This window comes from Pseudonaja textilis, chromosome 3 (genome assembly GCF_049901715.1).
Source record: "Pseudonaja textilis isolate UNSWEBS1 chromosome 3, rPseTex1.2, whole genome shotgun sequence".
Classification (NCBI taxonomy): Eukaryota; Metazoa; Chordata; class Lepidosauria; order Squamata; family Elapidae; genus Pseudonaja; species Pseudonaja textilis.
In genome coordinates this window covers 139,222,386-139,242,226 of record NC_141992.1, presented here as the reverse complement: position 1 = coordinate 139,242,226, position 19,841 = coordinate 139,222,386, and the positions used below count along the sequence as shown (strand labels likewise).

General features: G+C 41.1%; 1 protein-coding gene across 1 annotated transcript; it reads right to left on the bottom strand.

Annotated features, from left to right (window-relative positions):
• Positions 1-14,319: 14,319 nt before the first annotated feature.
• Positions 14,320-18,952, bottom strand: SOX4 (SRY-box transcription factor 4). Its single transcript, XM_087930945.1, has one exon. It carries the CDS (start codon positions 18,053-18,055, stop codon positions 16,769-16,771), a length of 1,287 nt encoding a protein of 428 aa, XP_087787071.1. The 5' UTR covers positions 18,056-18,952; the 3' UTR covers positions 14,320-16,768.
• Between the last annotated feature and the right edge of the window lie 889 nt (positions 18,953-19,841).

Here is a 19,841-nt window from a genome sequence, read left to right as displayed (position 1 = left end):
ACCGAGGTGCCAAAGTCCACTGAAAAATAGCCCGGGTAAAGTCTCCCTTCTCCCCCACTACCACGCTGCCAGAAAATAAACTACTTTCATCCACGTGCGCTTAAAAATGGAAAGGGGTAAGAGCTGAGGGGATACAGAATGATATAAAGGCTATGCAGCCGTTCGCCAAATGCTTGCGTGCACTTTTGTGGAATAATAACAAAGGGAGTCTGTGTTGAAAATATTGAAACCAGACTAAAGCTAAAACTCTTTCTTTGCACGTGCTTGCTTTGCCCACCCTAGTGGACCCCTAGAAGAGAGCGGGAAAATCTGGATGACATCACCTTTGTACTCCAGTCTCTGCTCTTCTGAGCTGGATTTTCAACACAAACTTCGTTGGGAATTCCTAATCTATGCTACTTTACTATAACTCTTGCCCTTTAGTAGGGCTGTGTACCAGTGCAGAAGATGCAAGGGATTGGCCTTAAGGATGCAAAGCAAAATTAGGCAACTTTTGGAAACCTCAAACCTTCTGAGGTAAAATGGGAACTCATAAAATGGCTGCCTCGGGATTTTTTTTTTTCCTGCTTCCAAATGAGTGTCTGGAGCCAGTGGCAAAAGACAGTTTAATGAAAGGTGATCCAATCCATTAAGGATGCTGCCTATCATTCATGGGAAACTATGTGGGGTCAAAGGCACTGCTGCAACTTAATGCGGTTCTGGAGATTCCTGTTTCACTTTACAGCATGATTTAATCCTGTTATTAGAAGACATTTTAAGGAAAATTGGATGAGTGGTAGATTATGGAACCTCCAAGAGGTTTTTCGAAGACATGTATGTCAGCAGGCACCACATTCTTCTCTGACCTTAGTGCATCTGCAGAGAGAAATGCCACCCTCTTTCTGGTGACATATTTCTTGAGTAAAGAGGGCTTGGAAGACCCTTTGCTAGTCCACACAGAAGAATTTGCTCAATATATGCCAGAAATGCTTGAATTCATTCACAATTGGACACTGGTCTTACTTAGCTCCAGGGAGATGCCTTGTCTAGTTTCCTTGGAACAGTCTGAACCTGTTTGGCCTAATGAAGTGGGACAAAGTCCTTAGGGCTGTGAGCTCAGCCACTTATTCTTTAGATCAGAGATCTTTAAACTTGGCAACTTTAAGACTTGTCTCCCAAAGGTGCTTTTTGAAGAGGCATCTGGACTTTCTGGTCTTTCATTGAAGACCATTTCGCTTCTCACCCAAGAAGCTTCTAACACTTGTGGATTTCAACTCCCAGAATTCTTGCCAGCCTTGCAACTCCCAGCTAGCCTGGCTGGCTGAGGAATTCTGGGAATTAAAGTTCACAAGTCTTAAAGCTGCCAAGTTTGGAGAGGCCTGCTTTAGATCTATGTCCCTACTGGCTTGTTAAAGCGAGCCAGGGAGATAGTGTTCATATGATCTGGTGATGGTGAATTCTTTCTTTCTTGAGTGAGTTGTTCCTTTACCCCTTAAGGAGTATTTGGTCCACACCCTCCTCAAGATGTCACCACTGGACCCCATGAAACTGCATAATTTCCATCCAGTATCCAACTTTCCCTTTTTTGGGAAGGTGATTGAGAAAATGGTTGTACCACATCTTCAAGAGGCCTTCAATGGATCTGGACCTTTTTCAGTCAGGATTCAGATCCGGATGTAGGACAGAAATTGCATTGGTCATGCTTTTGGATGATCTCTGGCATTGACAGGTTGGAGTTCTGTGTCCATCCTTGCCTTTATTTATTTATTACATTTATATGTTGCCAATCTCACTGTTAATAGTAATTATGGGTGACTTATAATAAAAAAATGAAAAGATAATACAAATACTTTGCTTGATCTCTTGGCAGTTTCGAGACTATCAACCATGGTATCCTGGATCAACTAAGAGGTTTGCAGTTGGGTATTTATCCAAGATCGATTCTAGTTGGTGGTGATTGGTGAGGAGAGATCCCACCCTAAGCCCCTATTATGTGGCGTGCTGCAGTGATTGATGCTTTCTTCTGTCTCTTTTAACATCTGCATGAGACTGCTGGGTGAGCTCATGCATTGCCATGAGTGAGGTATCATCAATATGCTAATGATACCAAATTATAAATCTCTGATCCTGGGGAACTAAGCAATGCTGTGGACATCTTACCCTGGTGTCTAGAGAGAGTCAGTCTGGATAGGGAACAATAGGCTTCGACTGAACCCTGGCGAGACTGAGTGGCTTTGGGTTTTGGAACCCTCTGTTTCTGGGACAATGCCATGTTTGATGCTGGATGAGTTTACAGTTACAATCTGGGGGTCTTCCTGGAGTCACAACTCATGTTCAAGGAGCAGGTGGCACTCATGGTTAGAAGGGGCTTTGCACAATTTTCTGTTGTGTACCCGTTGAGCCCATTTCTGGATTGCAGGCTCTACTCATGGATATTGGTGCCTTCGTCACCTCCTGCTTATACTACTACAATATGATCTATTTGTGGTTGCTCTTGAATTGTATCTGGAAACTTCAGAAAGTCTAAAATGCAGCCGTGCAGGCAACATATCTATCACTGTTTTCCTGGTGGAACACCTGCGTCCTGCAAACTGCATCCATTGCCCTTAGGTTTCCAGGTCCCATCCAAGATGCTGTTTTTGAGTTTTAAAGCCCTACATGACATGGGATTGATTTATTTGAGGGATTGCCTCTCCCCAATTGCAGCTTCCCATCCCATCAAATCTGGTACAGAAAATATGCTGCAGGTTCCAACATTTAGGAAGTTATATTTGGTGGGCCCTAGGCAGAAGGTTTCCTCAGCTGTGGTGCAGGGGTGGGATTCAAATTTTTTAACAACCGGTTCTGTGGGTGTGGCTTAGTTGGTGGGCATGGCTTGGTGGTCATGTTATTGGCTGGGCATGGCGAACTCAATATCACTCACATTGAGGCATGCGTCTCCTCGCCTGGCCTGTAGTGATTATGGGGATGCTGCAACAGTCTTAATTGTGAAAAATGGTCATAGGACACTTTTTTCAGTGCCATTGTAACTTTGAATGGTCACTCCACACAAGCAAAGTACCAGCAAAGGAGGGAAAAAACAACTCCAGAGACATTCCTGAGACAGGAAGTCTAGTCCTGCCAAGAATGTAATAAGGGTTAATGGAGAGGCGGTTTCTGTAAGCAACACCAGAATGTTTCCTTCCTGCCTTCCTTACAGGATTAGGCCAGTAATTTCTTCTAACAACCGGTTCTCCGAACTGCTTAGAATGTTAACAACCGGTTCTAGTGAATAGGTGCGAACCGGTAGAATCCCACCCCTGCTGTGGTGCCCGAGTTGTAGAACATGTTTTCTCCTGATGTTAGGTTGGCACCATCACTCCTGACTTTCTGAAGGTCCCTCAATATCTTCAAGCCTGGGAACCGCAGGGAAATGGCAAACTAGTGAGGTGGCACCATTATTACTGACATCCCTTCAATCTTTATTTATTTTTGTTAACTGCATTTTTATAATTTTAAATGTTTTAATAATGCTAATTGTTATTATTGGTTTCCCAAAGCCCAAATTATTTGTGCTTTTTCAAGAGGCAACTGGACTTTCTGGTTTTTCTTTGAAGACATTTCGCTTCTCATCCAAGAAGCTTCTTCAGCTCTCAGAGCTCCACAGAGCTGAAGAAGCTTATTCGATGAGAAGTGAAACATCTTCAAAGAAAAACCAGAAAGTCCAGTTGCCTCTTGAAAATGCACCTTTGGGATAACCATGACTTTGATGACTGAGAATCTCCATAGACATATTACTGTTTGTGCATTATTCAAGGGAGATGGATGGTTAAGAAATGAGAAATATAAATAATTTTTTTAACTTTGTTATATGCCTTCCAGACTCACTTGTTTTGTGATGTGGGAAGCTATATAAATTTGAAAGATGGAAAAATGAATGTGCATGTATTTGCGCTAAACATTGGACAGGTGCAAGGATGGGCAAAGTGACATAATGTGTATGATGACATCCTTGCCCAAATAAGGTAAATTGTTTATATCATTGTACAAGGATGTCATTCAATTTTTAAAAATTCCTGATAACGATCTAGTACATTAGGAAGAAGAATTTCTGGTTTAGGCAATGTATTTCCTACTCCAATAGAAGAGAAGAGAAGCAGCTCGGGGCTGAACTATGCAGTTCTTGGTGCTTTCTAAGCTTGGTTGTTTGCTTACAGACATTTCATTACACAACCAGGTACCATCAGTTCCTAGAACGGAGACAAAGAGACTAGATTAGAACATATCATCTCAGCAGCCAATATTCAAATAAGTAGAGATTTACACCAGACAATCAGGCAGAAAATAACATTCTAATTATGGAAGCGCCAAGGAGGAAGTTGTCCTATCACCAAAATTGGCAGGGCAAACTACTTTTTATAATGGGTGTCAAGCCTCACTGATGATGTAACCTAGTTGGATAATAACAAATCTGCAAATAAACAACAACGTTCAGAGAGCACAAAAACAATCAACATTTCCTATTTCCAGAACTGGGCTTAGGCATGTGTTTTATGTATCTCCCATCTCCTGCAACTGACCTGGTCTGAGCATTTTACCAGCACCATTCCACTTTATTGATCTCATAGATGAAAAAAAATCCATAGGCCCCCCCTGTGTTTAAGAAGTTTCTGGAAACCTGGCTTTCTCCCCAGCCTCTGGGTTAAAGTAGATGATGAACCTCTTTGATTTTTTTTCTTTTTGTTTGTTTTTCTCCTTGTTCTTCTGTTGGTATGCATCTGCGTGCTCTTCTGTTTGTTTGCTGTTCTGGATGTTTATTATTTTCTTTGTTGTTGTTATGCTGACTTTTTAAATGCTGTATACCTCCCAGAGTGCTTATAGAATTGGGCTGATTACTTGACAAATTGTTAAGAGGCAGTTCTGATTTATATGTTACATGACCCTGGCATATTCTTGGAGAAGTACTGAGCAAGCTACAAATCCTTGGAAGAAATAGCTGGAGAGATGAGTGCCTTCAAAGTCATTTGGGCCATTTCAGTATTCCTGTAGAAAGTTCAAAAGATCTTGAGGGCTTCTAGACCTCCTAACTGATGCAAGTTTCTTGCCTACTTCTTTATAGGTAAAGTAGGAACTGAATAGAGCATGGGTGTCAAACTCACTGAGTCACGTTGCTGTTACATGAAACTGGGCTGGGCGTGGCCTGTGCACGATGCAGCGAATTTAACACCTATTCTATTCAGTTCCCACTTTACCTATAAAGAAGTAGGCGAGAAACTTAACCCCCCTCAATGCTGAGTTGCTTGCAGATAAAGAACATGTGGGACTGAAGAGGAGAGACAGGGGAAGTTTTTTGCATCTGCAATGCCTGAACTGAAGTAATACCTATCCCACTATTTAGCTAATTTAGTTCCTGTTCTTTTCCAAGATATCTAAGATATACTTGAAAATATCTATTACATATTGTAAACCTGCAAGTACTGTAGTACACATCCTATTAGTTCTAGCTTCACACTTGACAGTGCAATCTTACACTTTCTACTCAAGAAGTACATTTAATTGAGTTCGATAGCATCTTTTCACAAATAAGTTTATAAGACTGCAGTCTAACATTAATATGCATTTTGTTGCAAGGGACAAATGGGTAATAACACCTGAAATTATTTTAAAGTGTTAATATCATTTGCCTTGTGATATTTTTACAAATATATATATTTCTGAAGTGTAAAATATTACTTATAGGTTGTAGGTGATTATTAGCTTACTAATAAAGACAGGCTTTCATGTGAGATCTTCATCTAATTCCAAAATCAACATTTGCCATTACTAATCAAATCTTACAGCAACGTGGTTGCTACATTATCTAATGAGCTATAATATTCAGGTAATCCACTGTCCATTTTGCATTAAGCAAGACAGTATTAGTAGTAATTTTCTAGAGTTTGGTGTATGTGCAAAAAGTCACAAATGATGTAAAGATCTCCAAGTAGTTTAAGAAACTGCATACACTCTTCCGCTTAAATGTATATATTTTCATGGATTATATAGCCAAAGGTACCTGTAACATGAAAAATAGCTTTGGACATAATCAAACTCATGTTAGCTCAGTATCATATTAAATGTACATCCCAGTCATGTGAAATGGGAAAAACTGCAAGTCAACATCTTGGATAATGGCTATCATCCAGATTTCAAAATACCTGCGTCAGTTGAGACTTCTGGTCATTTATGTTTAGAGAAGATTAAACTGTTGCAGGAGTTGATATTGTGTCTATACCAAGCAATAATGTGATTTGTTTGGGATTTGTTTACCTTATGTATTGTGTGACCTAGCAAATACAGTTTATTCAGTGAATCTTGGATAAACAAGCCATGACTTGGCGGAAATGTGTGGATCCAATTTTATTAATATAGAATGTTAACAACATGATACATCACTAGAAGACTGGCAGTTTGATAAGACTTCAGGTTGGAAACCAAGAGATTGTAAGTTCTAAGTTCTGCCTTCGACATTAAGCCATCTAGGTCAGGGGTCCCCAAACCCTGAACCATAGTCTGATACTGGGCTGTGGCCTGTTCAGAACCAGGCTGCGCAAGCGGCCAGCTGTCACATGCAGCTCCTTTTGCACAAACAGCCAACTCAACTTGTGCCTACCTCTCATGCAGAACCATCCCTTCTACTCCCCCCTCCACCATCCTCCCAAGTCAGAATGATTGAGGACTGCTGATCTAAGTGACCTTGGGCGAGTGACATTTTCTCGGTCCTAAGAAAGGGTCAATAGCAAAACATGATATTTCTCACCAGCCCCAAAAGGCTAGGAATTCTTGATACATAAAGGGTTGTCTTTTAAAAATATCATTTTTTTTGCATCAACTCCTTTGTTATTTTGATAGAAAAATTGGTGTTTGTTTTGTGTTCTAATATTAATCTATATTTTGATGATGCAAGCTCTATAAATCAGTTGAAAACAAAAAGTTTTCTAGATAGAAATGTAATACAATGTATTCCATGTTTGTGATAAGACAGACTTAACAATCACAACAACAGTGAATAACCATTCTGATCCAGATAGAGGATTAAATGATTTGATTATTGTAACATACTAAACATACAACATGAATTGCACAGAGTAGTTTGAATTATTTTGTCAGCAGTTTCACACATTAGCGATATACAGTTCCTTGAAAGAAGCGCTGGAAACATACAGGAGCACATTAAAATTACCACTTTTGGAATCATTGAAGCAATAACTGTGCACACACATGCAAGGTGGCAGCCAAGACCATTTCAGAAGCAATCATACATGCTTGGAAAAAGACACAGTCAGTACAAATACCTTTTTGCACCTCCCTTGGCAGACATAATAGCTCCCAAACATTTTCTGAAGCCAGCTAGAAATCTTCCTGTTCTTGCTTTTGGGGATTTCTTCATCCTTGGCAGACGTCTTCCAACTCAGGGATTTTCTTAGGTCTCCTGGCATACACTGCATGTTTGAGATCTCACACATTTTCAAAAATAGCTAAAACTGGACACTCTTCTTTCTGTAGATACTCCATGATTGACTTGGAAGTATGAGTTTTATTGTTTTTCAATTTCTTCATCGACTATGGGGCATTTGCTTCTAGAAAATGTTATTCTCTGTGCTATTGGCTACTTCACAACCTAAAACAAAATACAGCTTAACTCCATGCTTAACAGCTGGGAATGTATTTTTCTCTTCAAATGTTTCACTCATATTTTTTTCTAGACCTGTCTTGTGAGGTTGAGGATATTCTAACATTTCAGGATTATCAGGTGTTTCTTTTGTCTTTGCATAAATTACCTTTGTGATGAAGTCAGGGGGTGGGGGGAATCCTTCAACTATACCACACAAATCATTATGATATAAGCAATGCTGTTCTGTGGATCTGTGCTACATGGATGCACTGTTAGCTAAACTTTTCATCTGGTCATTATCAGTGATCTCTCCTGTTTTGTGAATCTGACCAGCTTTCAAGCAGTTTGGAACAGTCATTTATCTTAGTTCTCCAGATCATGCTTTGACTTCAAGTTATTTATAACTTATTTTTTAAACGTTTCTCAAGTTGAAATAGCTATTTGGAAGCATTTAAGAGGTTTTTAATAGCCTTGCCCTGCTTTGTGAGGGTGAATTATCTTTATTTTCAAATGTTCACAGAGCTGCTTGGACAAATCTACAGTAGACAGTAGATTTGTTTCTACAGTAGAAAGTAGACAGAACAACAGCTGCAGTAGTCTGAGAGATTAGAAGGGTCAGACTGTTTATGTAAAGAATTGCCTTCACCTGATAAACTGCAGGCTCAATAAGTCCATTATCATTTGACTAACTTTATACTAAAAAAAAAAGTATGGAAGGATGTGTTCCTGCACATTCACTGTTTTCATATTTTAGATCTATAAACAATTGCATGTAAATAACATGCACTCAAGTTTGCAGAAAGATGCTGTAATCAATGTATAAATTTACCATTTACCATTTTTCTTCACAAGAAAGCTTATGCAGCCCCATGGGGCCAGAAGCATTCCTGGAAAGAAAAGTGATGGCGGAAACAGATATTTTGATTTGTAGAATTCCAGAATTCTATTTTTAAAATGGAAAAAAAAAATATCTGGAGGATGCCAAGGAAATTTCTGCAGATACATTAACATACACAGGTGTCATGTCACCTTTGCCCATTTACAGGAGAGCAAATCTTGGATCTCATCTTTGTTTCAGAGCAATTGAGACGTGGTCTGAAAATGGAGGACATAAATATTTTTCTTTTGACTACTTTTTTGAACTGCCCTGGGTCTTGACAACAAGGAGTTAGTGCACACAGTGGATCAATCCAGTAGGCTTCCAAAGAGCACTGGAAAATTTTCCTAACAATTTAGCAAACTCTGTTTAAGGCAGCCAGCATCTCTTTTATTTTATTAGATAAATGTCTAAAGGTATCTTAATTGAGAATCACATTGATTAAAACTTGTTTAAATAAATAAAACACTTAGTGGCCATAAAATTAGCTAATTATCAGTAATTTTCTGTGCTAATTGATTCTGCAGAGCTGCCTTGCTATCTGGTCCATGTTCCTGAAAGGTGGATGGGACAAAAACGCTGCCATACTGGATCTATTTTGTTTTCCTGACAGATAAATTTGCTGGTACCCTCTCATGGTTGGCTGCTAATTGGATAAACCTGGAGAAGGAAGTGAGTTGGTGTCTGGTGTTGTAATCTGGGATTTTTTTCAGAGACTGTGGAACCTGATGAAGTGGATAGGATTCTCCATAGTTTGAATTCTGCAACCTACAGGCTTAACCCCTGCTCTTTCAGGCTCTGTTTTGTGGCTAGTCAGGTAGAAAGGTTGGATGCAGGAAAGAGTCAATGCTTCTTTGAGGGAAAGGATAGTGCCATCTTCTTTGAAAGAGGGCCAATTTGATAGGCTGTTCAATTACAGATGGCATTCTCTGGAACATCCTTGCTCTGGAGGTACATGTGCACTCCCAAGAACCTTTGGGTTCTGACAAGCTAGTTGATTTGGCTGTGGCCTTCATCTTAGTAATTTCAGATGTCTAAGTTGTTTTGGTCTCTTTTTTTTTTTTTAGATTTCTGATCCCCCCCACACACACAACATTTGTTGTGGCTGTACACAGTCATTCGGGATTGGGGCAGTGTATAAATGATATTAAATAAAAACTTAAATAAAATTGGGCTAGCTGGAAGAATCCTATATTAAATAATACACAGTTATTTATCCTTAGTACAGGAAAGCCAATTTTTCTAAAACAATTCAGCTTGTCAGATAGAATTATTTTTTAATTAGTTCCTTTGTTGATAAAATCTATGAATTAATTTGTCTATCAAGGCAAATATACACATCCATTTATAGCAACATCCAGTGGAATGCTATTGGTTTTCCTTCTCATATAACCCAGTTTTTGGCAATATCACCAATAATACTTTTGAGGTTCGTACAATATGCAAATCCCATAACATTGTTTATTTGGTTTGGGATGTTACCTGAAATCAGCCTTCGTATTTTATTCAGAAAATCGTGATTCAAATATATCATGGCTTAAGCTAAGCAATGATAATATACATTATCAATCTTTTCTCTCATGTTTGGCCTGACCGCTTACTTGAATGATGTTCTTTTGATGTCTGAAAGAACCATCTTGTATTTTCCTAGTCTACGCATAACAGAAGTTATTTACTCATGTTGTATTTAGAATTTAACACTTGCTCAGTTACTATATTATTTCTCTGAATAAGGTTGTGAGTATTCTGCCATCTCAATAAACTGCAAGTCTGATACAAAAAATAAAAATCCTCATTGTGCTGGGTTGATGTGCGAGTTTTACATAATATTTTGACAATGTAAATTTCAGTTTTCAGGTGGAAACTATCCATCCTTTGTTTTTTATAATAATTATTTAAATTTGTTACCCAGGTAGCAAATTTATATTCTAAAACAACTTTTTTCCTGAAAAAGTCATTTCTGAATTCAGCATTCCCTTATTTTAAGAACATATTTTGGGTGTACAAACTTTAACTTAGAAGAGAGTTTGGTGCTGTATTTAAGGCACGAGGCTATAAACTGGGAGATCGTGAGTTCTAGTCCCGCTTTAAGTACAGAGTCGGACCAATCATTCATAAGCCACATTTCCCAAATTCATAGGAACCCAGCAGTATATTTTACTACGTAATATACAGAACTACTGCAGGGCTCTGGGGTACCATAGCACTGTTTGGAAAACACTAGGTTAAGGTTATTGGGTTGGTACCAAAGAGAGTCATATCTAGACACCATTTGGACCAATCCTTTTTTAAGCCCAATCCTCTAGGGTATTTTTGAGGTGGGATAAATAAGATGGAAAACCATTTCAAGCACCTTAATAAAAATGGGATAAAGATCTAAATAAATGGAACCCATGAATTTTTAATCCTTCTGAAGTACTAGAGGACTATGGATTAAGTAAATTGAAATATCAGATTTGTTATCTCAGATGCTGGCTCTTTGATAATAAATAAAATTGGTGATTGTGACATCCAGGGCAGGAATCTCATACAATGACTTGTAGACAGGTTAGAATCTGTTGCCTGATATTTCATACCGTCTTTCCTATGCTAGGAAATATTCACACATTCTTCCATCCAATACTTACAACACATGGCATATGTGTATTTCAATGGGGGAATGAAGAGTATGTTTAACCCTATCACTCTGTTCACCATCCTTTTTATAGGTTCATATATACAAACACAATTGCTTGATTGAAAACACAATGCAAAGCTTTTGTTCATGCATCAGGAAGTAGCACTGAAGGAAGAAACCACAGTGCAATTTGGAAAATGGCATGGGAGGAACAGTTAAAGGGACCTCCACCTCCCATCCTGACAAAACTGAGTCATAATCATTGTCAACAGAGTCAATTACAGTATCATCGGTAATGTGGTTTAAGCCTTATTACAGTAGATGACACCATTCAAGCAGTAGCTTATTCATATTAAAGTCACAAGGACAGGACTTTGCACAATATGCTAGGCTAAAAGATACTTGGGCTATTTTGTGGCTGACATGCCTTGTGCATCCTATCCAGAAAGGGCTAAAAATACAAGAATTTTAGCAACTTGTGTGACCAGCAATTAAATCTGTGGTTCACAGTCATTCAGAATAATTGTGTGTGAGAGAGAAATGTGGAGGAAACCTGTTTGCAGTCCTGACAGTTTACTGTATCCTAGAGAGGAATATTAAAGTCTGGGTATATTAAAGTGTGGTAAACTTAGAATATTCTCTTCATCCTTGATATAATTGATTACTCAGATTCTGGGACAGAAGGCACATTCAGTCACCAATGCACAGAGGGAACAGTTTCAGGGGAGAAAAGAAAGCACTTTGTGTAAGTTTCAAGTAGCAAATGGCTCCTATTTTAGTCCAGTTTCAGTACTGAAACTGAGTAAATATTAGAGGATGAGATGATCACTTTGGCTTTCTTCCCAAAATGTACCAATTCATAGTTAACCATAGTTGATTCAGTGTAGTTTGCTCAATTTAATGGCAGATTGAACCCTAAAGTATGAAGTATAAAATATATGGACTAAAAAAGTACTGAATTTAGATTTTCTCATTTTTTTTCTAAAGGAGAACAAAGCATCTTACATAAGGTTGTCCCACCATCTTACCCACACAAATTCTGTGTTGTATGTTGGACTAAGTCATTTGTGGGTTCCTATGACTGAGCATGAATTTGAAAAAGGATCTCCTGGCATGTTAAATGCTGCACAGTATCAGTGAATTCGTCTGTGGTTGAACATGTGTGTGGATAAACCAGTATTTTAAACGTTTGTACCCCATTTTAATAAAAATTGTTCTGAATCTCTTTATATGTTGAAATTACGTATATTGAGGTTCAAGAATCCAGAGACTTGTAACTTGCAACCAATCCCAGTGCCTAGAAATATAAGCAATATAGCCTTCACTTAATTTATAGTATCAGTAGTTAATTCCTGCTCAGTTATCTGCAAATTTAGAAAGCTGAAAGCTGTCTAACAACTACTATGCATTCCATACTGATAATCCAAGATTGCCCAGTGCCCACCAAGCTAGCAGACTACTTTAATGTATTTGACTTATATGATGTAAGGTTTTTTTGCAATATACCACACCACAAACTAGTTTACTTGGCCATATTTTAGTCCAGCCCATATGGCTAGATCAATGTGATATGCAAACCTAGAATGCTAGTTTGATTCCAAAACATGGTTAATCTTGGGAAAATGTGTAGTACAAACAGAATAGAAACTGCCTATTTAAATGTTCCTTCATGCATAAAAATCCCTAGGGAAGGCAGTTTATTAAATAAGCTACAAAGGATTCAGCTATATTTTGAAACATTTTTCCATTTTTTTCACTTGTTAATTGTGCAATTTGACAATCTTTGTGAATGAAAACATATGCAGTATTGTAAACATTGGCCTGTCTTATGTGAAGTATGCTGCTCCTTAAATTAAAAACCAAATGTACCAAATGGTTATGTTTTAACAGTTCATAAAAAAACCCACTAAACCATATTTAACTCTGGTGGCTTGTAAAAACCTAACCTAACCCATGTAGTTAATGGTTCACTAGGTCCTGCAAACACGGATTGTATAAACCATGGTCAAGCAAACAGTAGGTAAATTATCATGCAACACAGTCCATCCATTGTTCTCTAGGAATCCATGAAGACAGTGTCCATCCACTATTGCACTAGTTCATCATCGAAACATTGTCTACTAGAAAGGAGCCATTATTGATGTTTTTGTGACATTCTCGATAACCTACCAGTACTTAGCAGCCCATTAAATGTGCTCACATTTACTGGATTCATTTGAAAAAGGAACATTGTACTTTAAAAAATAAAATACATATCTTATTTCCAATTAAGGATTTGTTTAACATTTAAGTACTAAGTGTAATTGATGAGGGAAATAGAAAACTATTTTTTTCAGCTATATATTCAGTGCATATATATTTACAGTAGAATTCAATTCGATGACTGATTTTGTGGCTATGTAAGAAGTTGTTTCCCCAACCCCAGTCGGTCTGCAGTGCATATTCTAAGCTTCATCAAAGCTGCCACAATACTTAACAGTTCGCCTACTGACCCATTTCACATCTGCTTGAAAAGGGGCTATATAAAAGACAAAAGGGCCAGATGACACCTTGCAGAGAGACTGGCACCAAGAATAATACTGTTCAGTGTGCATTTCTGTTCCCAGTTCTCTGCCCAGTTTTTGTTATAGGGTCTTCTGCAATTGGTTACGGGATACCGGGAAAGGGAAATAAGTTTGTTATTTTGGCAATGAATCAAGCTAAGAACATTTAAATTATATATATTTTTTCTCAAAGAATGGAAGATAAGCTTGATGTAATTCATCAGCTATAAAATCCATTTGAAAACCCTAGAAGTACCCTAATCAAAATTAAAGGGATGTTAAGACAGGAATTTCACACTTGCAAGGTCACATTGATAGGACAAAATGGTTAATAATAGCACCTTTTAAAGCACATTCCTTATAGTTGCATTTCCTCTCTAATGGCCTTCTCTGAGCACAAGTCCATCTCCCATTCTAGTCTTTTGGCCTTTCCCCTGAAAACGCTATTAACGTTTTCTTAATACATGCCTATTCCTAGAAAGCATGCAAGCACAGAACACCTCCAAGGACGCACAAAGAGATGAGGCTTCAGCTGGCGGGAAGGGGAGGAGAGACACATTTCTCTATTGAAAGCATTTCGCAGTGATGGGTCTCGTATATGCAGAGCTGTTATTTGACAGGGCAAAAATACACAGCCAGAAAGTCTAAAATAATGACAATAGGAGCAGGGTTTTAGGGTTCAGTTCCAGCTGATTTTATTTCCTTTGGGGAAAAGGTTATTTACAGAAAGAATATTGACAATCTGACAGGCAGTGAACTTGGCTTTTATTAGCCAGCTTTCCCCTCCCCTCCCCTCCCCACCCAACATTGTTATTATGGGCAGATCCTTAGACAAAGATATTCCACACAGCATATTGCACAGGATGGATGACCAAAAAACTAAAAAGGAAACCAAAGATTAAAAAACCCTTAACGGAACCTCTTCATTAGGCAGATGTCCTCATGCCTGTCATGTTATATTAACATACATAAACACACAATCTTTTTTGCTTATTATTATACAGACTTAAATGTACAAAGATGTTTTCACTTTTTCTCATCTTAAACACAACAGCTATAAACCTGAATACATATGCTATCATCATGCCATAAGAGACTAAAACAATTATACTTAGCGACAAGTATAAGGATTAAATAGTCAAATACAAGAATGAAAAATGCAGTACATAGTGTTGCGAACTCAAATCGGCATTTAGATAGGTCCAGTGATTTAAATGGCATGGTTTTTATTTACTTTGTTTTTGCTTACAAAAAGTGCAAAAGATGTGGTTTTGAAGTTAAAGCTACAGGATCCCTTTTTCCTGAAAAATATTGTTTTCTCTGTACAATGTAACATTTATTTTGAGGGAAGATTTGTTAGAAATTAGCCCTACAGTGAATTAGAGTTCAATCCCTCTGTCAACTCACAAGTAGAGTTGAATGGTAGATAGAAGAGATACTGTCTCTTTAAGAAGCCTGCAGATTGGAGTGTAAACATGATGAAAGTAGGGACTGATTTTGTGTGAGAGATTAACCAGCAGCCCTATTTATAATCAGGAAATCCAAAACAGCAATTTACACCCCTTATATATTTTTTACAAAAATACACTGAGAAAATAATCAAACGTTTTCATCTTCTCTTCTGTTTTTAAAAGTGTCAAAAGTCTACATTTAAATATAAAAATTAAAAGTTAAAACTCTAGCCCTTCAGTGAAGGTGACATAAAAATGGTGTGGGTAACAAACAGAACTATCAAAAAAAGGACAAAGGAATACAAGTAAAAACATTTGGCCAGTATAAATACTTCACTTATAAAATGGCATCCAATTCCATTTAGAAAGAAAAAAAAAAACATTTCAAGAATGAATCCTGGTGTGAAAAAAGTCTTCATTTACAGCTACAGAGGAACACACACACATACACACACACACACTGAGGAAAAATTTGGTCCTGTGTTCTTTTTTGAAGTCCAGCACAGATTTGAGTTGCGTTTGAATCCTTTAAAGAGTTAAGAGTGAAAAAAAGCTGGTGATAATTTTTGAAGGAATCAAACATAGCGCCATCTATCTGCTTTTTATATTATTCTAACACTATTTCTTTTTAAACTGTTCAACAGTCTTACAAAAAAAACCCTCCAAAAGATAGGATAACATGCTATATTAAAACCCACCAGAGAAATAATCCAACACCATCACGATTCTGAGTAAGAAAAACACATTTTTGCAAGAAAGAGCAATCGCCCTCAATTTCCCCTGTAATGTGTACCACATTATTACAGTTGGTATGTTCTATAGAATGTTTCCATTTTAAAAAAAGTTATGTGTTGCTGAAATTCCACATATGATTTCTATGAATATAAGGTAATGGGTGGCAAAGAAAATCACCACCTTCTCCCACATACGTGCAAATCCTTTTCGATTTTATTATTTTTGTTTTCAGCCGAATTTCCAGTTCAGTTTACAAATGCTTGTCTTGCCTTTTCATTCCATTTAGGGCTCGGTCCAGTTCCCAGGGCCATCCTCTTTCCCCCCATCCCTTTTGATGTATAACAAGAGAACCTTCCAAAAACGCAAATTGGCTGCAGCTCTGCAGATTTGTTTTAGAGCACCAGCATTCAGCTCCTAACCCAAAGGACACATCTAATACACATCGCAGAATCTCCCTCCCTTCCAATTCAACCAGCAAAAGATGTGCGAGATTTCCACCCCCTCCTGCTTGTAAAGTTGCCATTCCTGTTTAAGCCACTAGATTCTCACCGGAGTCTGAAACGTGCTTCTCTCGTACTTCGGCTGCAAAAGGAGGATGAAACGTGGACGAAAAAGGGGGTGGGGGATCGATTTTAGTCCCGTTGTTATTTCTGTGGTAGCTTTCTCGGTGAAGAACGCGTTGATCCCTTTCGCCGGGTTAGCACATTAAAGAAGAAAAAAAAACCCACGCGCGCACCCCCCCCCCCTACTCAAGTCAGTGTCAGTAACGGTGGGGAGGGGGAAATTGGGGACCATCCTCAACCGTGGGTGAAATGCTCGCTCTCCAGTTTTGCAAGCGCGCCTGAGGGGGTTGAGCGCCATGTCCGCGTCTCTTCCCTTCCCCCACTCGCGCCGCTTGCTCTCTCCTCTTAATCCTTCGGTCCCCCCCTCAACTCAGTACGTAAATACCAAGTTGGAAATGCTGGATTCGAGCCAGTCTCCCGAGATCATCTCACTTACCTCCGGGGTACAATAGTCTGGGAACTCAAAGTGAGAGCCGGAGCCAGGCTCCAAGTTAAAATCCAGATCCCTGTCGAGGACCGAGGAGCTCAGACTGCCCAGCGCCATGCTGTCGAAGCCCGGGCTGGGGTTGAGGTCCAACAGGTCGTCTTCGAACTCGTCGTCCGAGGAGGAGGAAGCGCAGGAGGCGGAGGAGGAAGCCGACGAAGAGTGCGAGGTCGAAAGGGTCGGCGACGGCGCCCGCAGGCTGGTGTAGCTTCGGTGGTCCGAAGGGGAGCAGTCGCCCACGGGGGAAGCGGAGGGCTCGCCCCCGCCGTCCGGGCGTCCGCCCATGGCCGCTACTTCGTCGTAGAGGCTCAACGGGTCGCTGGCTTCTGTGGAAGTGCTGAGGGTCGGGCTGGCCGGAACGGCGCCGCCGGGCGACGAGTGGGAGAAGAGGAAGAGCCGCTTGGCCTTCTTCTCAGGGAGATGCCGGCTGCTGCTATGGCTGCTGCTGCTGCTGCTGGAGGGCGAGGAGGAGCCCGGCGAGGCGGCGCGGGATTTGTAGAGAGAATGGTGCTCCGGGGGCAGGAGGGCAGCCGGCTGTTCCGATGCAAAAGAGGACGGAGCTTTTGTGCCGCCTCCTCCGCTCGGGCTGAGTTTGGGATGCGGCTTGCCGGCGCCACTGGGAGAGAGTTTGGCGGCACTGCCCTTTTTCTGGGCAAGCTTGGAAGAGTTGGAAGCAGCAGCGGAGGCGGCTGCTCCCTGATTGCCGCCGCCGCCGCCACTCCCTCCACCCCCGCTCTTCTCACCCGGCTTCCCAGAGTTCGTGCCCGATTTCACCTTCTTCCTGGGTCGGTACTTGTAGTCGGGATAGTCCGCCATGTGCTTGAGGCGCAGCCGCTCCGCCTCCCGGATGAAAGGGATCTTGTCGCTGTCCTTGAGCAGCTTCCACCGCTTGCCCAGGCGCTTGGAGATCTCCGCGTTGTGCATGTCCGGGGACTGCTCCATGATCTTCCTCCGCTCGATCTGAGACCACACCATGAAGGCGTTCATGGGCCGCTTGATGTGCCCGCTGGGCGTCTTGCACCAGCTCGGATCGTCCGCTTTGCCCCCGGTCGAAGCAGTCGAGCCCGGAGTGGGAGAAGAGGCGATGCCCAGTTCGATGCTGGCCCCGGAGTCCGAGCTCTCACCGGCCAGGAGGGCTTCCGTGTTCTCCGCGTTGTTCGTCTGCTGCACCATTTTGGGGGCTCGGCGCGCGCCGCAGCGGCTGCGGGGAAGTCGGTGGAGCTCAGCTTGGCCACCCGCTGGAAACAAGACCCTCAACTTTGCCGCTCAGTTCGGAGCTCTCCAAGCCCCCTTTGGCCAGCGCTTGGTTCCTCCGTTATTTAAGGCACGACTCCCTCCGGGAAGTAGTTGTAGCTCCACACCGCGTTTGCCTCTCCAGCTACTTGCGCACGCCTCTCGCCGCAACTTTGCACTGCGAGTTTGAGAGCAGACTCCCGGCTCTCTAAGTGAAAAGAGTGCCTTGCTTTTAAAAAAAAGTAAAAAAAAACCAAAACAGCTGCCAATCCTACTTTTCTCTCTCTCACCTCTTCCCCCACTCTGGCGTTCACAAGTGGGTGGCTTTTTTTGCCCCCGTCTTTCACCCTCTCCTAATACTGTACTCGGTGTCTCGGCAGAAGCAGCACGCCCACTACTAAAAAAAAATCCTTAAGATACAGACACAAAAACCCTACCAAAAAAATGAAAAATGCCCACGTCGCCAAGCGAAACCGGTAATAATGATTAAAAAAAAATCTTCGTCCAAGAACTCGCAATTGGAGGGATCAAGAGTTTTTTCTATGGTTATTCAGCGGCTGCCAGGGAGTTAGCTGGGGGTAAAAAGCCCCGCTCCTGCACCCGAGTAGCATGAATAACCGGATGCCTTCCCAATAGGAAAAAGAGTGACTGGTGCAGAAAATGTATAGAGTCCCGTTTTGCTCGCCTGTAGATGCACAGCCCCCCGAAAAGGAAAGAGACATGTACAAACCGGGACTACGGACTTGGCCTCTTTCTTTTTTTTCTTTTTTTCCCCCGCCCCACTACACACGCTTTCTCTTGCTGCAGCTTAGAGCGGCGCTCAATTCCGCCTCGTGCGGCTTTATCCTTCCTCAGCTCTTTTCTAAGCCAATCCTAGGCTGTATCCAACGCTCCGTCGTGCCAAAACCCCGCCCTTCGGTTCCGATTGGCTTGGAACCCAATCGCCGTGTGCAATGAGAAGCTCCAAATCTGACCTCATTCCAATTTACACAAACTTTTTAAAAGGGCCAGAAGTGCAACTGAGATTTCTCTCCCACCCACCCCGCACTCCCTACTTTTTTTTTTTTACGTTTTGCGTTCTCTCCTCCTACTTCCCTGCGTGTGTATTGGTGGGTGTCTGCGTGCGCGCGCGCGCGAGAGAGAGACACAACACGCGAGAGACTGACCGAGTACGAGGAGAGTGACTGAGCGTGTAAAGAGAGAGAGAGAGGAAGAGAGAGCGAGAGAGAGCAGCCGCGCGCCTGTGCGAAACTCGACTCCAGGAAGGGGTGGGGTGGAGGGGGATGGAGAAAGGAGGCCCCTCTGTGCTGGGAGCTTCAGCATCTGCCTAGAAGTAAAAGTGGCTGCTTTGCCTTACCTCGCCAAAACAAAAACAAAAACAAAAACAAAAAAAATGACACGTGCTTTTGTTTCATCTCCTTCTGAGACCTGAGGAAGCAACGGACCCGTTCGCCGCCAATACAATGAGTACCTTCACCCTGCTTGGGCAGTATTTCTCTTACATTATTTCCCCTGAAAATCCATGCGAGCAGGGCATGGATTCCCTCACCCCACCCCAATTAAAAGATTTTTGGACTCGTAGTATATATCTAATTAAACCTACAAACCAGCCTTTAGGGCGTAGAAGACCTCTACCTGCTTCTTGGCAGTATGGTTCTTCCAATGTAGTTCCTCCTGGGCTGACTGATAAATCCTGTCGATCAGCTGGAGCTCTTAAACCCACCCA

Excerpts from the sequence above, each read along its gene's own strand:
- SOX4 (XM_087930945.1), bottom strand. The coding sequence starts at position 18,055 with ATGGTGCAGCAGACGAACAACGCGGAGAACACGGAAGCCCTCCTGGCC.